The sequence below is a fragment of the Podarcis gaigeae genome (assembly GCF_964106915.1).
Source record: "Podarcis gaigeae genome assembly, chromosome: 9".
NCBI classification, from domain to species: Eukaryota; Metazoa; Chordata; class Lepidosauria; order Squamata; family Lacertidae; genus Podarcis; species Podarcis gaigeae.
Genome location: NC_139685.1, coordinates 37,698,487 through 37,711,932, shown reverse-complemented (window position 1 = coordinate 37,711,932; position 13,446 = coordinate 37,698,487). Strand labels below are relative to the sequence as shown.

The following is a 13,446-nucleotide window of genomic DNA, read 5'->3' as shown; positions in this document are numbered from 1 at the left end:
TCTTACATCCATATTTGGCTATACACATCTTCAAGTTTTCTCCATTTCTTTCTGTTGTTTGCTTCCTGAATCCACAGAAGCCCTGCTGCTAATTCTAGATTGCCCACCCATTGCTTAGGTGCCATCCCCTCGTTCTTTAAAAACTGTAGAGTCTCCACACTAACATTGGCTTATTTCGTTGGCCTGAAGAGTCTCTTGCCACAGGTCCTGCAAATGTCCATATTAACTTGGTGTCCCTTTCAATGACTTCATAACTGTCACTCTTTGCCATCTTAAATCATTAATTCTTTATATCTTTTAATGATAAGTTCCATGGAGAGCCTAAAGCCTTCAAAAATCTGGTCTGGGTGCTTGGGGGACCAGCATGAGAAGTGCCAATGGGGGGCTACAAAGGGAAAAGGGAATCAGCAAAACTAACCTCCCTTCTTTCACCTGCAGGAGTGTCCATTTTGGGCACCTCTGCTTGATCCAGCTCACTGTTCAGAATGGAAGGAGCCCTTCCATTCAGAGAGCAGCAGGTCTGACTCCAACCACAACATAATTAAAACAATGCGTTTTATCTATAGAAACCACAGAGTTCTACAGACCGCATAAATTCCCCACATATAGGCAGGCTAGTTATGTGCAGTTGAAATTTCCTTTCTCTGAAAATTCTGTAGACAGGGTTTTTATCTGAAGACTAATAACCCCAGAGATAACTGCTGAATCTTGTTTTATAAATAAACCCTTGGTAATCTACAGATGCTTTATGGGCTTTGGAAACAAAGATGACCCCAACAGTTGCTGGTTTTTTGTTGTTGTTTTTAAAAAATCTGTTTGAGATTGAGTCCCTGGAAAGCCTTTGTTCAGCATACCTAGGCATATCATAAAATGCCAGCACAACTTATTCCCAGAGAAATGAGGTAAAGAGGCATTGCTGTGTATGAGATGCAAGAGAGACCTGTGGAAGACCCTGTGGAAGAAATTTAGACAATAAATCAGAGTCAAAAAAGCTTTTAGCCTTATGCTGTTCTATAGGCCTGGCAGGAGAAGATGGCCATGAACCTCGGAAGTCAGTAGCATTCAGAGCACATAACCTCTTCTTAGGTGATAAGACTTTGACATGCAAAAAAGGCCCTGGTGTTAGAAATTGATCTATTTAATGGTAGCGAAAAGGCATATTATTTTTTAAACATAGCCTCTAGACACAAAATGCAGGAAGCAGATAATTTTCAGCTTGCTGTGGGTGAACAGATGAAAGGATTTATAGAAGTTGCTTCATAGAATGTGACAGAGTCACAGCTGCTTAACTGGGTAACATGGGGAACTGTAATGAATGTTAAAGAATAAAAAATGCAGGATGAAATATTAATTGGGCATCAAATATTCAACTCATCTGTAAATTACTGCAAAATATTTGGGTGGCAAACTTTCCTCTCACTTCATTAACAGGTAAACAACATTATTTAAAAAATATTTCAGAGGAAATTCAAATCTAAGCTTTATTGTTAAAAGTAAGCTTTTGAAAATTATCATAATAATAAAAATATCAATAGTGGGGTTTTTTTAAAGAAATATCTGTTTGAAAAATAATATAGCTGAAAACCTAAGATGCTATTCCACTAAATCTTACACACAGCTGCTCCACTGAAATTAAAGAACATGACTAAGTTAAGTCTGTTAATTTCAATAGGTTTACTTCAAGTTGAATATCATCTTATATTACATCTGTGACCCGGGAAATGGTACAACAGAAGTTCAAGCAGTTTATTATGCTGTTACAGTGTAACGGCAATGATAATGTTCGATATATATGATATCCCTTTCCCACAGTTCTATCACGAGCAAGTGTCACACAAATAAAGGGACCTCAAGGTTAGGATATGCCTACAATTCCTCTGTTTCAAACATGAATAAAGACACTTTTAAAAATGTCATCCTGGGGCCTTCAAGGAACAGGGATCCAAGTTTGAAATGTATTCATAGGGTATCCTTGAGAGTTCATCGATCAAAGCGTTAACGGTGACCTCAGATGTTCACATGACTTAAGATGGGTCACCATGGCTACTTTTGAGGAATCTGACACGTTCTGGGGAGACAAAGAACCCGTTTGGAAGATGTGTGAGAGCATGAAGGTTTAAAATGCCTTCTCAACAGACCTAGAGGGGATGGGAGACCTTACAGTGATAGAAGAATAGTGAGTCACACATGATTCCTCTATGGTTGTTATGTCTTAAGTCAGTCTTATTTTAAACATCACCATCACCATCTCTATAGTACACCCTGGGAGTTATTTATTTATTTATTTACTTATTTATTTAGCATGCTGCCCTTCATCTGTAGATATCTGGGCAGTTCACAACATGGAAATATAAGATTGTGTTGCCACCCTTTGGACCTCTTGTGGAAGAGGTGCATGAAGAAGGGCTTCAGATGATGGTCACAGGGTCCTGGTCTGGAGTATATTATCCTTCTGTGGCTAACATAATTTATACAAATACACCACCACAGTATACACTCAGTAATTATTGTTAATGTTGTGAAAGAAATGATAACAACAGACAGGAGACACTAAGAGAGTAGTGGCTCTATTTAGTCTGCCACAGGTACATTGCCCATTCACAGAGAAATCTTTTCTAGGACATAACAAAGCTTTCCTTAGCTAGTCAGGTGGCAATTCTTGGAAGTAAATCCTACTGAATTCCACAGGGCTTACTCCCAGGGTAAGGGTTGCAGCCCCAAACTTTGAGAAGAGCTGGATAGGTTTATGGAGTCTCCTATTCCCTATAAGATGTGGCAATCTGAGTGTCTGTGTGTGCATGCCACAGACTGAAGGAACAGGGTTCTATTATGAACTATAGGATCCCCACCAACTGAGTCTAAGGAGCAATCCTAGCTTGGGCTGGATTTTAAAGCCACATCTGCAGTTCTGCCAGCTCCTGCTGGTCAATGCGGAAGGTGGAGTGGGATGTTTTGCCCCTGTTTCACTATGCAAACTGGCACAGCCTGAGGACACAGTTGAGGTACCTCCTCAGAATTGGAACGGCTTTGGTTCCAGTTGATCCATTGCAACGTGTCCCCCAGATGTATACCTTCACGAAACTCCTAAACCCTACCAGCAGCATGGATCAGGGATTTAGGATTGCTCTGCTTGTCCTTTAGGAACATAATAGAAATACTTGTCCTATTGTTGTTTAACTGACCCTCTGAATGTTAAGGCCTCCCAATCACAGGTATGAAGCTAATGTACCAATAAACATTATCTCACAAGATGTAGTGATGGCTGCCATAGAGGATGGCTTTAAAAGAGCAACAGACAAATCCATGGAGGTTAAGGCTATGAATGGCTACTATAGCCATGATGGCTCTGCCTCTACTCTCATAGGCAATATGGCTGTGAATGCTGGTTGCTGTGAATCCCAAGTGGGGAGAACATTGTTGCACTCTTGCTCGGTCTGTGGGTTTTTCATAGGCCACTGTCTGAACAGGATGCTGAACAAGATAGGCCTTTGGTCTGATTGAACAGGCCTTGCTATCTTTCAGTTTATTGGTTCACAAGAACACGACATGGTTTTGTGCACTGAGATGTAACTTTATTTCCAAATCACATTTCAACTCTTAAGTTTATGACTCCTGAATTTTGGAGTTTGCATGAAGTCTCTTGTGGAGTTAATTATTATACTTCTGTGATTATGCTAGAACACAATACATATAAAATAAGTGTTGACAACATGCAAACAGGCATGTTACGTATATACAAAGGACTGAAAAATCTCTTAGGACTGAGAGATATATTAAGTTGTTCCAATACTAATAGGAGTGTCAAAAGGGTTTACCAGATTACCATCTTTTGTTAAAATTGCGCCAAGCTGTCAAAGAAGCTTAACTCATTGCTTCTTGAAGACAAAAATGTAACAACTGCAGGATAAAATGCTTTCACAGTGTTTTTCATTGACTTTAATCTTGAATTTCCATTTTGATGATGAATTGTTATCATCTTAGTAGTACTGGCTTCTCTCAGGAGCAGAAATGTGACAAGAGTGTGTTATCTGCAGGATACTTTAAAATAAAATTATATCCTCCAACTGCAACCAAAGCCAAAGCTCAGACTATTTATTTCCTTTTATTCTTGCTAACAGCAACAGGCATCACATGGTCCACTGAAGGTCTTATCCATCACTCCATTTTCCTGCCTGCTATAAAAACCGGCATATTAATCACCTAACAAACCACACTGTAGGTTATTACATCTTTTAAATCTAATCTCAAATTCTAAGTGTAGGTATAATGTAAATGCTTTGAAGGTTTGCTTCATATTAACCACTTCTCACCAGTAAATTCAAGTTTCTGATTTTGTTGTTGCTGTCAAAGAAATCCAGCGGAAGAGAAATGGATGCTTCATATCTTTTACTTCTGTACAGCCCAGTGAGATATAAGAACCTTTATCGCACTCAACAAAATCCAGCCCTCCCAAGCTCCTCTTTAGAGGCAAGCAGATGATGCATGAGGTCCAAAAAGCTATCTCTAGGGCTGTGGTGAGAAGGTATGTCAAGACTGAACTTTATATTGTGAAACTTTTTTTTCTTTTTTCTTTAATGTGCATTACTGCACATTCCTTTAGACGAAGAAGAAAGCTACCGAGGCTTATGACCAAAACCTTTCATCTGTATTAATTCATAAAAGTTGTATAACTCTACAACACAGAGCAGGATTTGCGACAGGTTTGATGTCTGGACCACATGGAACTTTCTCTCGCTAGCAAGTTGGAAGACATATAACTAAACTAAGGCACTTTCTTTTTTACCCATCAAAGCCAGAAAAGCAGGTGTTCAAGTGTTCTGTGATGGATTTACGCAGCGGAGGGTTACTTTGCCAAAAGTAGAACCTAAGAATAATGGAGCCGGTATATATATTGTGCTAATGGAAAACAATGGAAAAAGAACTGTATGATGGCAGCGCAGGTTAATCTTGACACTGACACATCTGGTGTTGCAGACATTGAGACGAAGAACATGGAGAGAGTGACTATAGGAGAGAGCCAGGACTCCTCATTATTTCTCTTCTAATGCCACTATACTAGCTTCCTGGTAGGTGGGTCACTGTTGCTTACTGGGAGGGAGGGAGGGGAGGGGTAAGACAGCAGGAATCTCAGCAAGGCACTTCTGTATAATATACTACTCTCCTGCCTAAAACTTTTGGACTTTAATTTTTTCCTCTTTTGTTGCTATCATCATTCTATTTTCAACAACATATTTGCATGTATTAAATTATTCCTGCATTGCAGGGGATTGGACAAGATGACTCTTGGGGTCCCTTATGAAACTAGATATGCTCAGGACTTCTTTTCAGGTGGAACTCACCAGAACTCAGTTCCAGCACCTCTCAAATTGCAAATTGCACCTCTCATTGCCATTGTAAGAGAAGAAGGGAGTTGTTCATGGTGAGTTCTGGAGACTCCTTTTCTAGAAAAATAGCACTGGGTATACTCATTGTGCAAGAGCAACTGACAGATTAGGTTGCAAATAACACAATATAGGTCATTGAAAAATTCAAATATGGGCACTGACGGAGAACTCTGGCATGAGGATGCCATGGTGAAAATTGTTCGATGGGACTGAGGGAACCAGATTCCTTATTTTAAAAATAATAGTAATAATAATGTTTAGTATATTTACTCACCATAAAGATTATCTTTTAAAAGTTAAGCACCTTGAAGTTCCATTGATTTCACTGGGAGAGAACAAAACAAGTACTTCAGTTTTCTCATTGAAATCAATAGGAATAAGTTCAAAGTGCTTAACTTAGGCCTGATTGTGTCTCCTCTTTACAATAAAATCAGAATGTCTGCTACCTGGTTCCGAGAGAACCAAGTAAATACGCAGCTAAGAGGCTTGGCACAATTATTGGGCATGCTGTAGTAAATTATTGCTGAAATCAATATTACTTTTCAGATTTACAATTCTTGGTTTAATCCTTTTGCCACAGCAATCACTTCAGCTCTGACTTCTACAAGGCAAACCCCAAAAATCAATCAAATCTGAAGTTCACAGCAAATGTCTGTTCTGTTCACTTGCAAACTAAAGCACAGTGACAAGGAAAATGCTAGAATTATCAGGATTGAGCTTTCTACTAAAAGAGACCTACCATAGGGAGGTCCTTACAGGTGATTTATGTTCTCATGCGCTGGCTGGTGATGTTCCAAATTAGCTTGATAGATGGGAAGGAAGGGACTGAGCAACGGAAGTAAAAAACATGCTTGGTGTTTTGTGCTGTGTTTGCTCAGCTTTGGCAAAATACATTTCACCTGCCTCACTTTTTATGGCTCGTAGTACTTCTTGAATGTCTTATAAATTCAGATTTAAAGTTTATTTTATAAAAAGAAAATAAGAAGTAAATCATCTCCTTACCTATCGTATTATTAACTTTTACTAGTCAGGTTCATGGGTTTAATTCCAGAAAGAATAATATTTTTCATGCTTTGCAACCATGGCATTCGTTATTTCCCTTTTATACGGTGCTTTTAGGAAAACAAACTGTTCCAATATCTTTGTTTCTTTCAACCAAAACAACCTTGTGAGGTAGATCAGGATTATCATCCACTAAATAGCTCACAATGAATGAGCTCCATGGGGAACATATTATGAGACGTTTGAAGCAAAAGGACATGCGTTCTGTCACTTGTTCCCATTCCTTCAACATTGTGACCACTGATAATATTAAAAAGATGAAAGGCAGGGACTGCTGCCCTATAAGGTATGGAAGAGACAGGATTGAATCTATGCTTCCAGGTGTCATAAGAAAGCTGCAGAGATAGTGCAGGATACTGCGTACCCCGGAAATGATCTCTTTCAGGTTCTGCCTTCTGGAAGAAGGTACAGGGTTATAAACACTAGGACTAGTTGCCTTAGAAAGTTTCTGTCCAAATGCGATTTTGGTTTTAAACACAGTGTAAGGTAGTTTCTATGGGAGTATAGTGCATTTAATTATGGGGTATCAGAGTTTTTAGGGGGTTAACCAGGCTGGGATAGCTGGGATAGCAGGCTTGTTGGTTTTTGAATTTCTGATGTAGATTTTTTTCAATTTTGTTGTTCTGTATGGGACAATGACAATAAAGATTATTGTATCGTATGAAGAATGGTGATAGGCTTTTTAAAAAATGCATACGTGGGGGAGTGGGGGAGGTAATGAATACTGAGACTGGGGAATAGCATACAAAGAAGAAAGGAACTGTGATTTGAGAGCAGGGGCTAGGATGAAGCTATTGGTGGAATAGTTGGAAGGAACCACTGAGATTACCACTGAGAAGGAACCAAACTTAATTGAGGAGACCAAAGCTTAGTGGTAGAGAACATGCTTTGCATGCAGAATGATCCAGGTTTAATCTCTGGCATTCCCTCCCCTCTTAAATAGAACCGACAGCAGCTGAAGGAGAACATCCTGCCTGCACAGCTTCTGCCAGTCAGAGCAGACAATATTGGGTTAGGGATCAGCAAACTTTTTCAGTCCACTGTCCCTCAGACCTTGTGTGGGGGCTAGACAATTTTTTTTTTTTGGGGGGGGGAATGAACGGATTCCTATGCTCCACAAATAACCCAGAGATGCATTTTAAATAAAAGCACACATTCTACTCATGTAGAAACAAGCTGGTTCCCAGACCGTCCGCAGGCCGGACTTAGAGTGTAAATGTGAATTTGTTGTGGCGTGTGTGATTTTAAGCAGATGATTCATAAGCAGGAGAAGGGCACTGAACTCTTGTTTCTGTGTACCAATCCTCTCCATTCAGGCAGCACCACCACCTGCTTTATGGAGGTTTAGCACATAACATTTAGTATAGGGATATGGGCTGGGGGGGAGAGGGTTGGCTTTCCACACCTTCCCAATGTAACTTCATTTGCCATATGGGGCTGCTGACTGGTAAAAGCAAAATAAACGTACAAATAAAAAACAGCCGGAGATTCTGAACGTGGTTTGCCCATGGCAGGACTGGCTTTGAAATATGTGGTTTGCTTGTATTAACAGTCAGTTAGGTTACCTGCAAAGTTCACATTGTAATAAATCAGCTACTGTTTTCTTTAAAATAGTAGTCGTACTGAGGAGTATTGCATCTACCCGAGCATATGTAACACTAGTGATTTCAGTGGAACTGAGCACAAGATTCGGTGGCTCAAGCCTGTTGGAGAGCTTCTAGGAATATTATTATGTGGGAATGAGAGTCAAGATATATCCGTTTTGTAATGACAAGTTTTTATTAGGCACTGTGATGGTCTATTTTGACTGTGTAAGAATTACTGCTACCAGGTGGTAAACAGCCTCACTAGCGACTATTAATTTCATTCAATTTCACTTCATCACCTAGACAACATAGCAGAGAAGCTGCCATTTGAAGACAGATGGCACTTGTGACATTTACTTGTAAGAGGCCACCAAATATATCAAGTAGTGTTTTTTCTTTAGCCAAATAATCAAATTATTGAATAGTATCCAATGCTATGAAATATTCTTAGAAGTGATGTACTGACATAGATGACTACTGTAACTATAATTGGGCTTCCTTCTATATATTTATGACAATGTCAGTGTCAACCTAGCTAGGAAGAGGAGAAGCAGCAGAAGGCTGGAAAAACATTTGAATTATGTGGTAATTTTCTCAGCAACTAAGTTCACATTTAGAAATACCATTTCAATCTCCAATCATTAGAATTAGAAAGGTAATCTCAAGGATCTACAAAAACCACTGGTCAAAAATTAATTGCAATGGGAAGCCAATCTACACCTTAGTGCTACCTGGCAATAAGCTCCATTGAACACAGTGGGACTTTCTGTTGTGCAGATGTGTATACTATTGCTCTATAAGTTTTATACAAACCTTGGTGACTAATAATGCTCAGTTCAAAACAAAGTGAGTACAGTACTACATTTCTCTTTGGTCGTAGGGGGAAAAAATGTTAACTGGGGGGGGGGGAATCACCTTTCCACCTACACACCCCTGCATCCAACACCCATTCTCATCTAGTTACACTTTCTACCATTGTAATTTTTTTGTAGATGCACAAAGGAGGTCTCTCTCCCCACTTTTGATGCCTGACACTTCTATGGCAATAAGCCAGGCACAGAAAGCACTGGGAAATGCAATTTTGCTTGGTCAACACTTAAAGTTGATGTCTAGTACATCAACTTCTTCCATAAACCACACACCGTAAGCAAATACAGCACAAATCAAGGAAATAATTGTTGTTGATATTTATGCTGACTCCATGAAGCCACACATTTCCCTTCCATAAGATTTCCAATGCATTCCCAGATAATAAAGTCAGAAATATGACTGAACAGACCTCACACCTTAGATGTTAATGATTGAGATCCAATGGTGCCCTAACAAGCACACCTATTTGTACAAAGGTGGTCCTTGATTTCTTATTATTCCACCCATGTCACACCAAATACCATTCTGGAAAGCAGCTTTTCAGAGGGTTCTGGAGATTGCAGCAGGAAGGAGGCACAAAAGCCTTAAATTACTAATCTCTCTCTCTCTCTCTCTCTCTCTCTCTCTCTCTCACACACACACACACACACACACACACACACACTATTGTAACCAAACCGAAGACAATATATTTATTGCAGGTTCAGTCAGGCTGTTTGGCCAGTTACTTACACCCTAAATTCCTGGAAGAGCTATTTAGAATTATATCTGAAAACTCATAGATTTCATAAACAAATCAGTTCCCCTGAGGAATGAGAGGCAAGACTAAGTGAAAATAAAGATACAATCTCTGTTACCTCTTAAATAGGGATCTGTTGTTACTTTTTGTCAGTATTGCTTTTCAGGGACTGTTATTTCTGTGGCAATTACATGGATGCCAAGGCAATCCTTGCACAGGATGTTCTGGGAAAACTAGCAGGCTACAGTGATTTGACCTCTTTCCAGTTATATGAACCTGCCACATTTGATGATCTAGCCTCAATCAGAACATTCCAAGGGATGTCTCAAAACATATTATGAGACAGTAAAACTTTTTTCTTATGTGTGTGTCTCCTATGGTTTCTAAGTACTTCCTATCAGTTACTGATAGCTTTTCTTCTCTAGGTATGAGAAAAAAATAATAAAAAGTACACACGTGTCTTTCGAGCAGAATCCTCCACAAAAAGTGAAGAAATGTCTTCATCCACTCCTGCTTCGTTCTTTGCAATACAGGTGTATGCTCCTGTGTCTTCATAGCGTACATTGCTAATGTGGACCTCGCTGCCATTTGCTGGGTGCAGAAGAAAAAAAGGAATACGTGAATTATGGTTTTTGTTGTGTCACTTTGCTTGCAAGATGAAACAGGTAGCATTTGTTTTAGCCCAGCCCATTTAAAGTTTTGTCCCTCCTCCTTGAACTCCCCTAATTTGGGAGATATAAAATGTGGCCACAAATATGCAGTTGGTCAATGATGCACATTCTTCTGCTTGCTATCAGAGAGGAGCAATGCCTTTTTCTATTTCAGTGCCAATGTGTGCAGATTTCATCATAGCTCAATCAATGCACGTGTGAACTTTCAGGTAGAGAGAGGCATTGGATTTGCTCTATAAAAATGCTAATTCAGAAACTGATATTCACAGATTAAAGGAGAAGATATGTTAGTTGGTTAAACAGCATGTGCTTGGTTTTTTAAATAAACTTACCACTTCGAATTGGAAAATACTTCACTGTGGTAACATTTCCTAAAAAGATTACTTGATACACTCGCACAAAATACTAAGGTGAATTGAAAATAGCTATAGACAGAGAAGTAAAGGAAAACATATATGGAACAGGTTACTTGTAGACTTCAGAACTGTCAGCTTCACTTCTGAGGTGGAGTTAACACATCATACCTGTTGCTCAAGGCTCTGCCTGAAGGCATGATAAATAAATTACACCAGTTTAAAAGTTCACGTTGCTCTCCGAAGTCTTTGTAGTGCAGATAAAAAGACATGCCTACGCTTTTACCTTGAAGAGTTAACTGTTTAGATAACTTTGGAGTTATATCAATCCCGTTCTTCAACCAGCCAAGCACTGGATTGGGGATACCCTCTGCATGGCACCGAAGGCTGGCTGTAACACCAGGCTCCCTTGCTTGGCTTTCGGGAAACACTCTTATGACTGGCGGAACTGAAATAGACAAAAAAGTATGATAAATCAAATGGAATGCAAATGCAAACATATTTTAAAAATTAATCAGTGATAACAACTGCTTAGCTGTGTATCATTGGCAAAGCAGAAGAAAATCATGACATTGACCATCTTGACCACGAGTCCTGGAAGACCTGCTCCCTGCCTTGTAGGCCTTTTCCTCCTGGGCCCTGACTGACTCCAGTCACAAAAAGCTATGGCTGCTGAACAGACTCTTGGGCTGGGGTTTTGTCCGGGGGGGGGGGGGTGTGTGCTGAGGAGGAGGGGTTGTTGCTGTTGGGTTTTTTGTATATTTATTTTAGATCTTGTGATTTATGTGGAAATTGTTCAGTTTGGTTGTGTATTTTAATGTTTTGCTTATTGTTTATTACTGCTTTTGTTGTGTTGTAGTTATGCCTTTCTACATGTTGTAAGCCACATTGAACAAGGTTTGAACTGTGGAAAGGCGGCACACCAATAAAATTATGAATGTGTGCATGTAAATGTTTCCTAGCAGATATTGATCTCTGTCATACAATTTGGGAAGGGCCATAGCTCAGTGGTAAAACAGCTACTTTGCATGCAGGTTCGATCCCCAGCATCTTGAGGTAGGGCTGGGAGAAAGATTTCTTGTATGAAATCCTAGAGAGCCCCTCTCCATCAGTGTACACAATACTAAGCTAGATGGACGAAATGTCTCACTCTGTATAAGGTAGTTTCCTCCTTTCCTGTATTGTGGAAGGGTGAACATGCAGGGCCATTTGCCACTTGCCTACATACCCATGGTAAGTAGATAAATATTTCTGCATTGAAAATATATTTAATCTTCCTTTCCAAGTTGCATGAGAAAATTAAACTCGTAGAGTCGGAATCAATACATAATTAGTGAGGGGAAAACCACATTTCATGGCTGAGTGGCAATCAGAGGATTACATCTAGTCATTTATGACTATACTGTTACCTCACCTGGGATTTGCAGTGTAAGACAAAACTACTGTGTGATGTAATTGTAAAATAAGAGTTGTCATATACAAATGTACCTCTGCATTAACAGTAAAGCTCTCTAATTAAAATGGATTGCTTACACCCATCTCTTCAGGTTATTTACTTTCACTGCAATTGCAGTAGATCCCTACTAATTAAATTTTAATGCTTGCATCGTATGATTTTGTGCTAACTCCTTTCAAACAGAAAAAAAGTAATAATCTAGAGGTAACTGCAGGTATCAAAAGTCCACATAGCCACCCACCACAGCCAACTTCCAGTGATGTTGTTCACAATCTAAGGAGCTCCAAATGCACATATACAGCTCTAGCATACATGAATCATGTAGGGATAAATGTGTGGATGGAAGAATGCAGAGTCGGGGAAAAAGTTGAGGACATCTATTCCCCCCCCCCCCATATATCTCATAAGAAAAACACAAGTTCACAGAAAACCACACGTGGAAGATAATACCTTACAAAAGAGTCTTAAACCACATGGTTCTGAGGTCGTGCGCCTTCAACTTCCGGTACCGGTACCGTTTTCCAATAAATTTAATATTATCTCGCTTACCTTTCCCATCTCAAATAAAATGTTCTAACTTTATTATAAACATGATGTGCCAAATTCATAATAGCCATACTAATGTCACTAGAATCTCTCTCTACCCCATTAAACTAGTATACCTCCTAGCTGCTGTAAGAAGATGGATTATCATTTCCTGATCCTCCAGTGGAACCAAGTACAAATAAAGGATTCAAGAGAAGATTACATAATGCCGTGCTAATAATCTCAGCTGAAGGTTTGTTTGCTTGTCTGGCCATTCTTGGGGGGAAGGGCAGAACAAAAGATTCCTTAAAAAATGTGGGAAGGGGAGAATTTCAGTGAAGACAGACAAGGCCTGGGTGCACGTGCTCTTTCCTTTTCATAATTCTAGCATGCTCCCAGTGCCAACAACCCAGCTTTATGTGCTGTGGGAAAGGCCCTCCCTCATGGGCTTTTCACCAACACCTGACAGAGGTGCAAGAAAGGATTTTACTATAAAAAACAAATGAGTGTGCTGCTCTCAGGCACTCCACATGCAGCCTCTGTGGCTTCGTCCTCTCTCTGGAAAGTTCAGGTGAGAATGTTGTACAGTGGTACCTCGTGTTAAGTACTTAAATCGTTCCGGAGGTCCGTTCTTAACCTGAAACTGTTCTTAACTTGAAGCACCACTTTAGCTAATGGGGCCTCCTGCTGCCACTGCACCACCAGAACACGATTTCTGTTCTCATCCTGAAGCAAAGTTCTTAACCTGAAGCACTATTTCTGGGTTAGCAGAGTCTGTAACCTGAAGCGTATGTAACCTG

General features: G+C 39.7%; 1 protein-coding gene across 4 annotated transcripts in view; it reads right to left on the bottom strand.

Moving 5' to 3' along the window:
• FSTL5 (follistatin like 5) overlaps positions 1-13,446 on the bottom strand; it is a 328,628-nt gene that overhangs the window by 47,164 nt on the left and 268,018 nt on the right. For all 4 annotated transcript variants that reach the window (XM_083755622.1, XM_083755624.1, XM_083755623.1 and 1 more), the window contains 2 exons: positions 10,952-11,113; positions 10,098-10,232 (listed from right to left, as the gene is read on the bottom strand). In XM_083755622.1, coding sequence (XP_083611748.1) covers positions 10,098-10,232; positions 10,952-11,113 — 297 coding nt within the window. The remainder of the gene's footprint in view (positions 1-10,097; positions 10,233-10,951; positions 11,114-13,446) is intronic.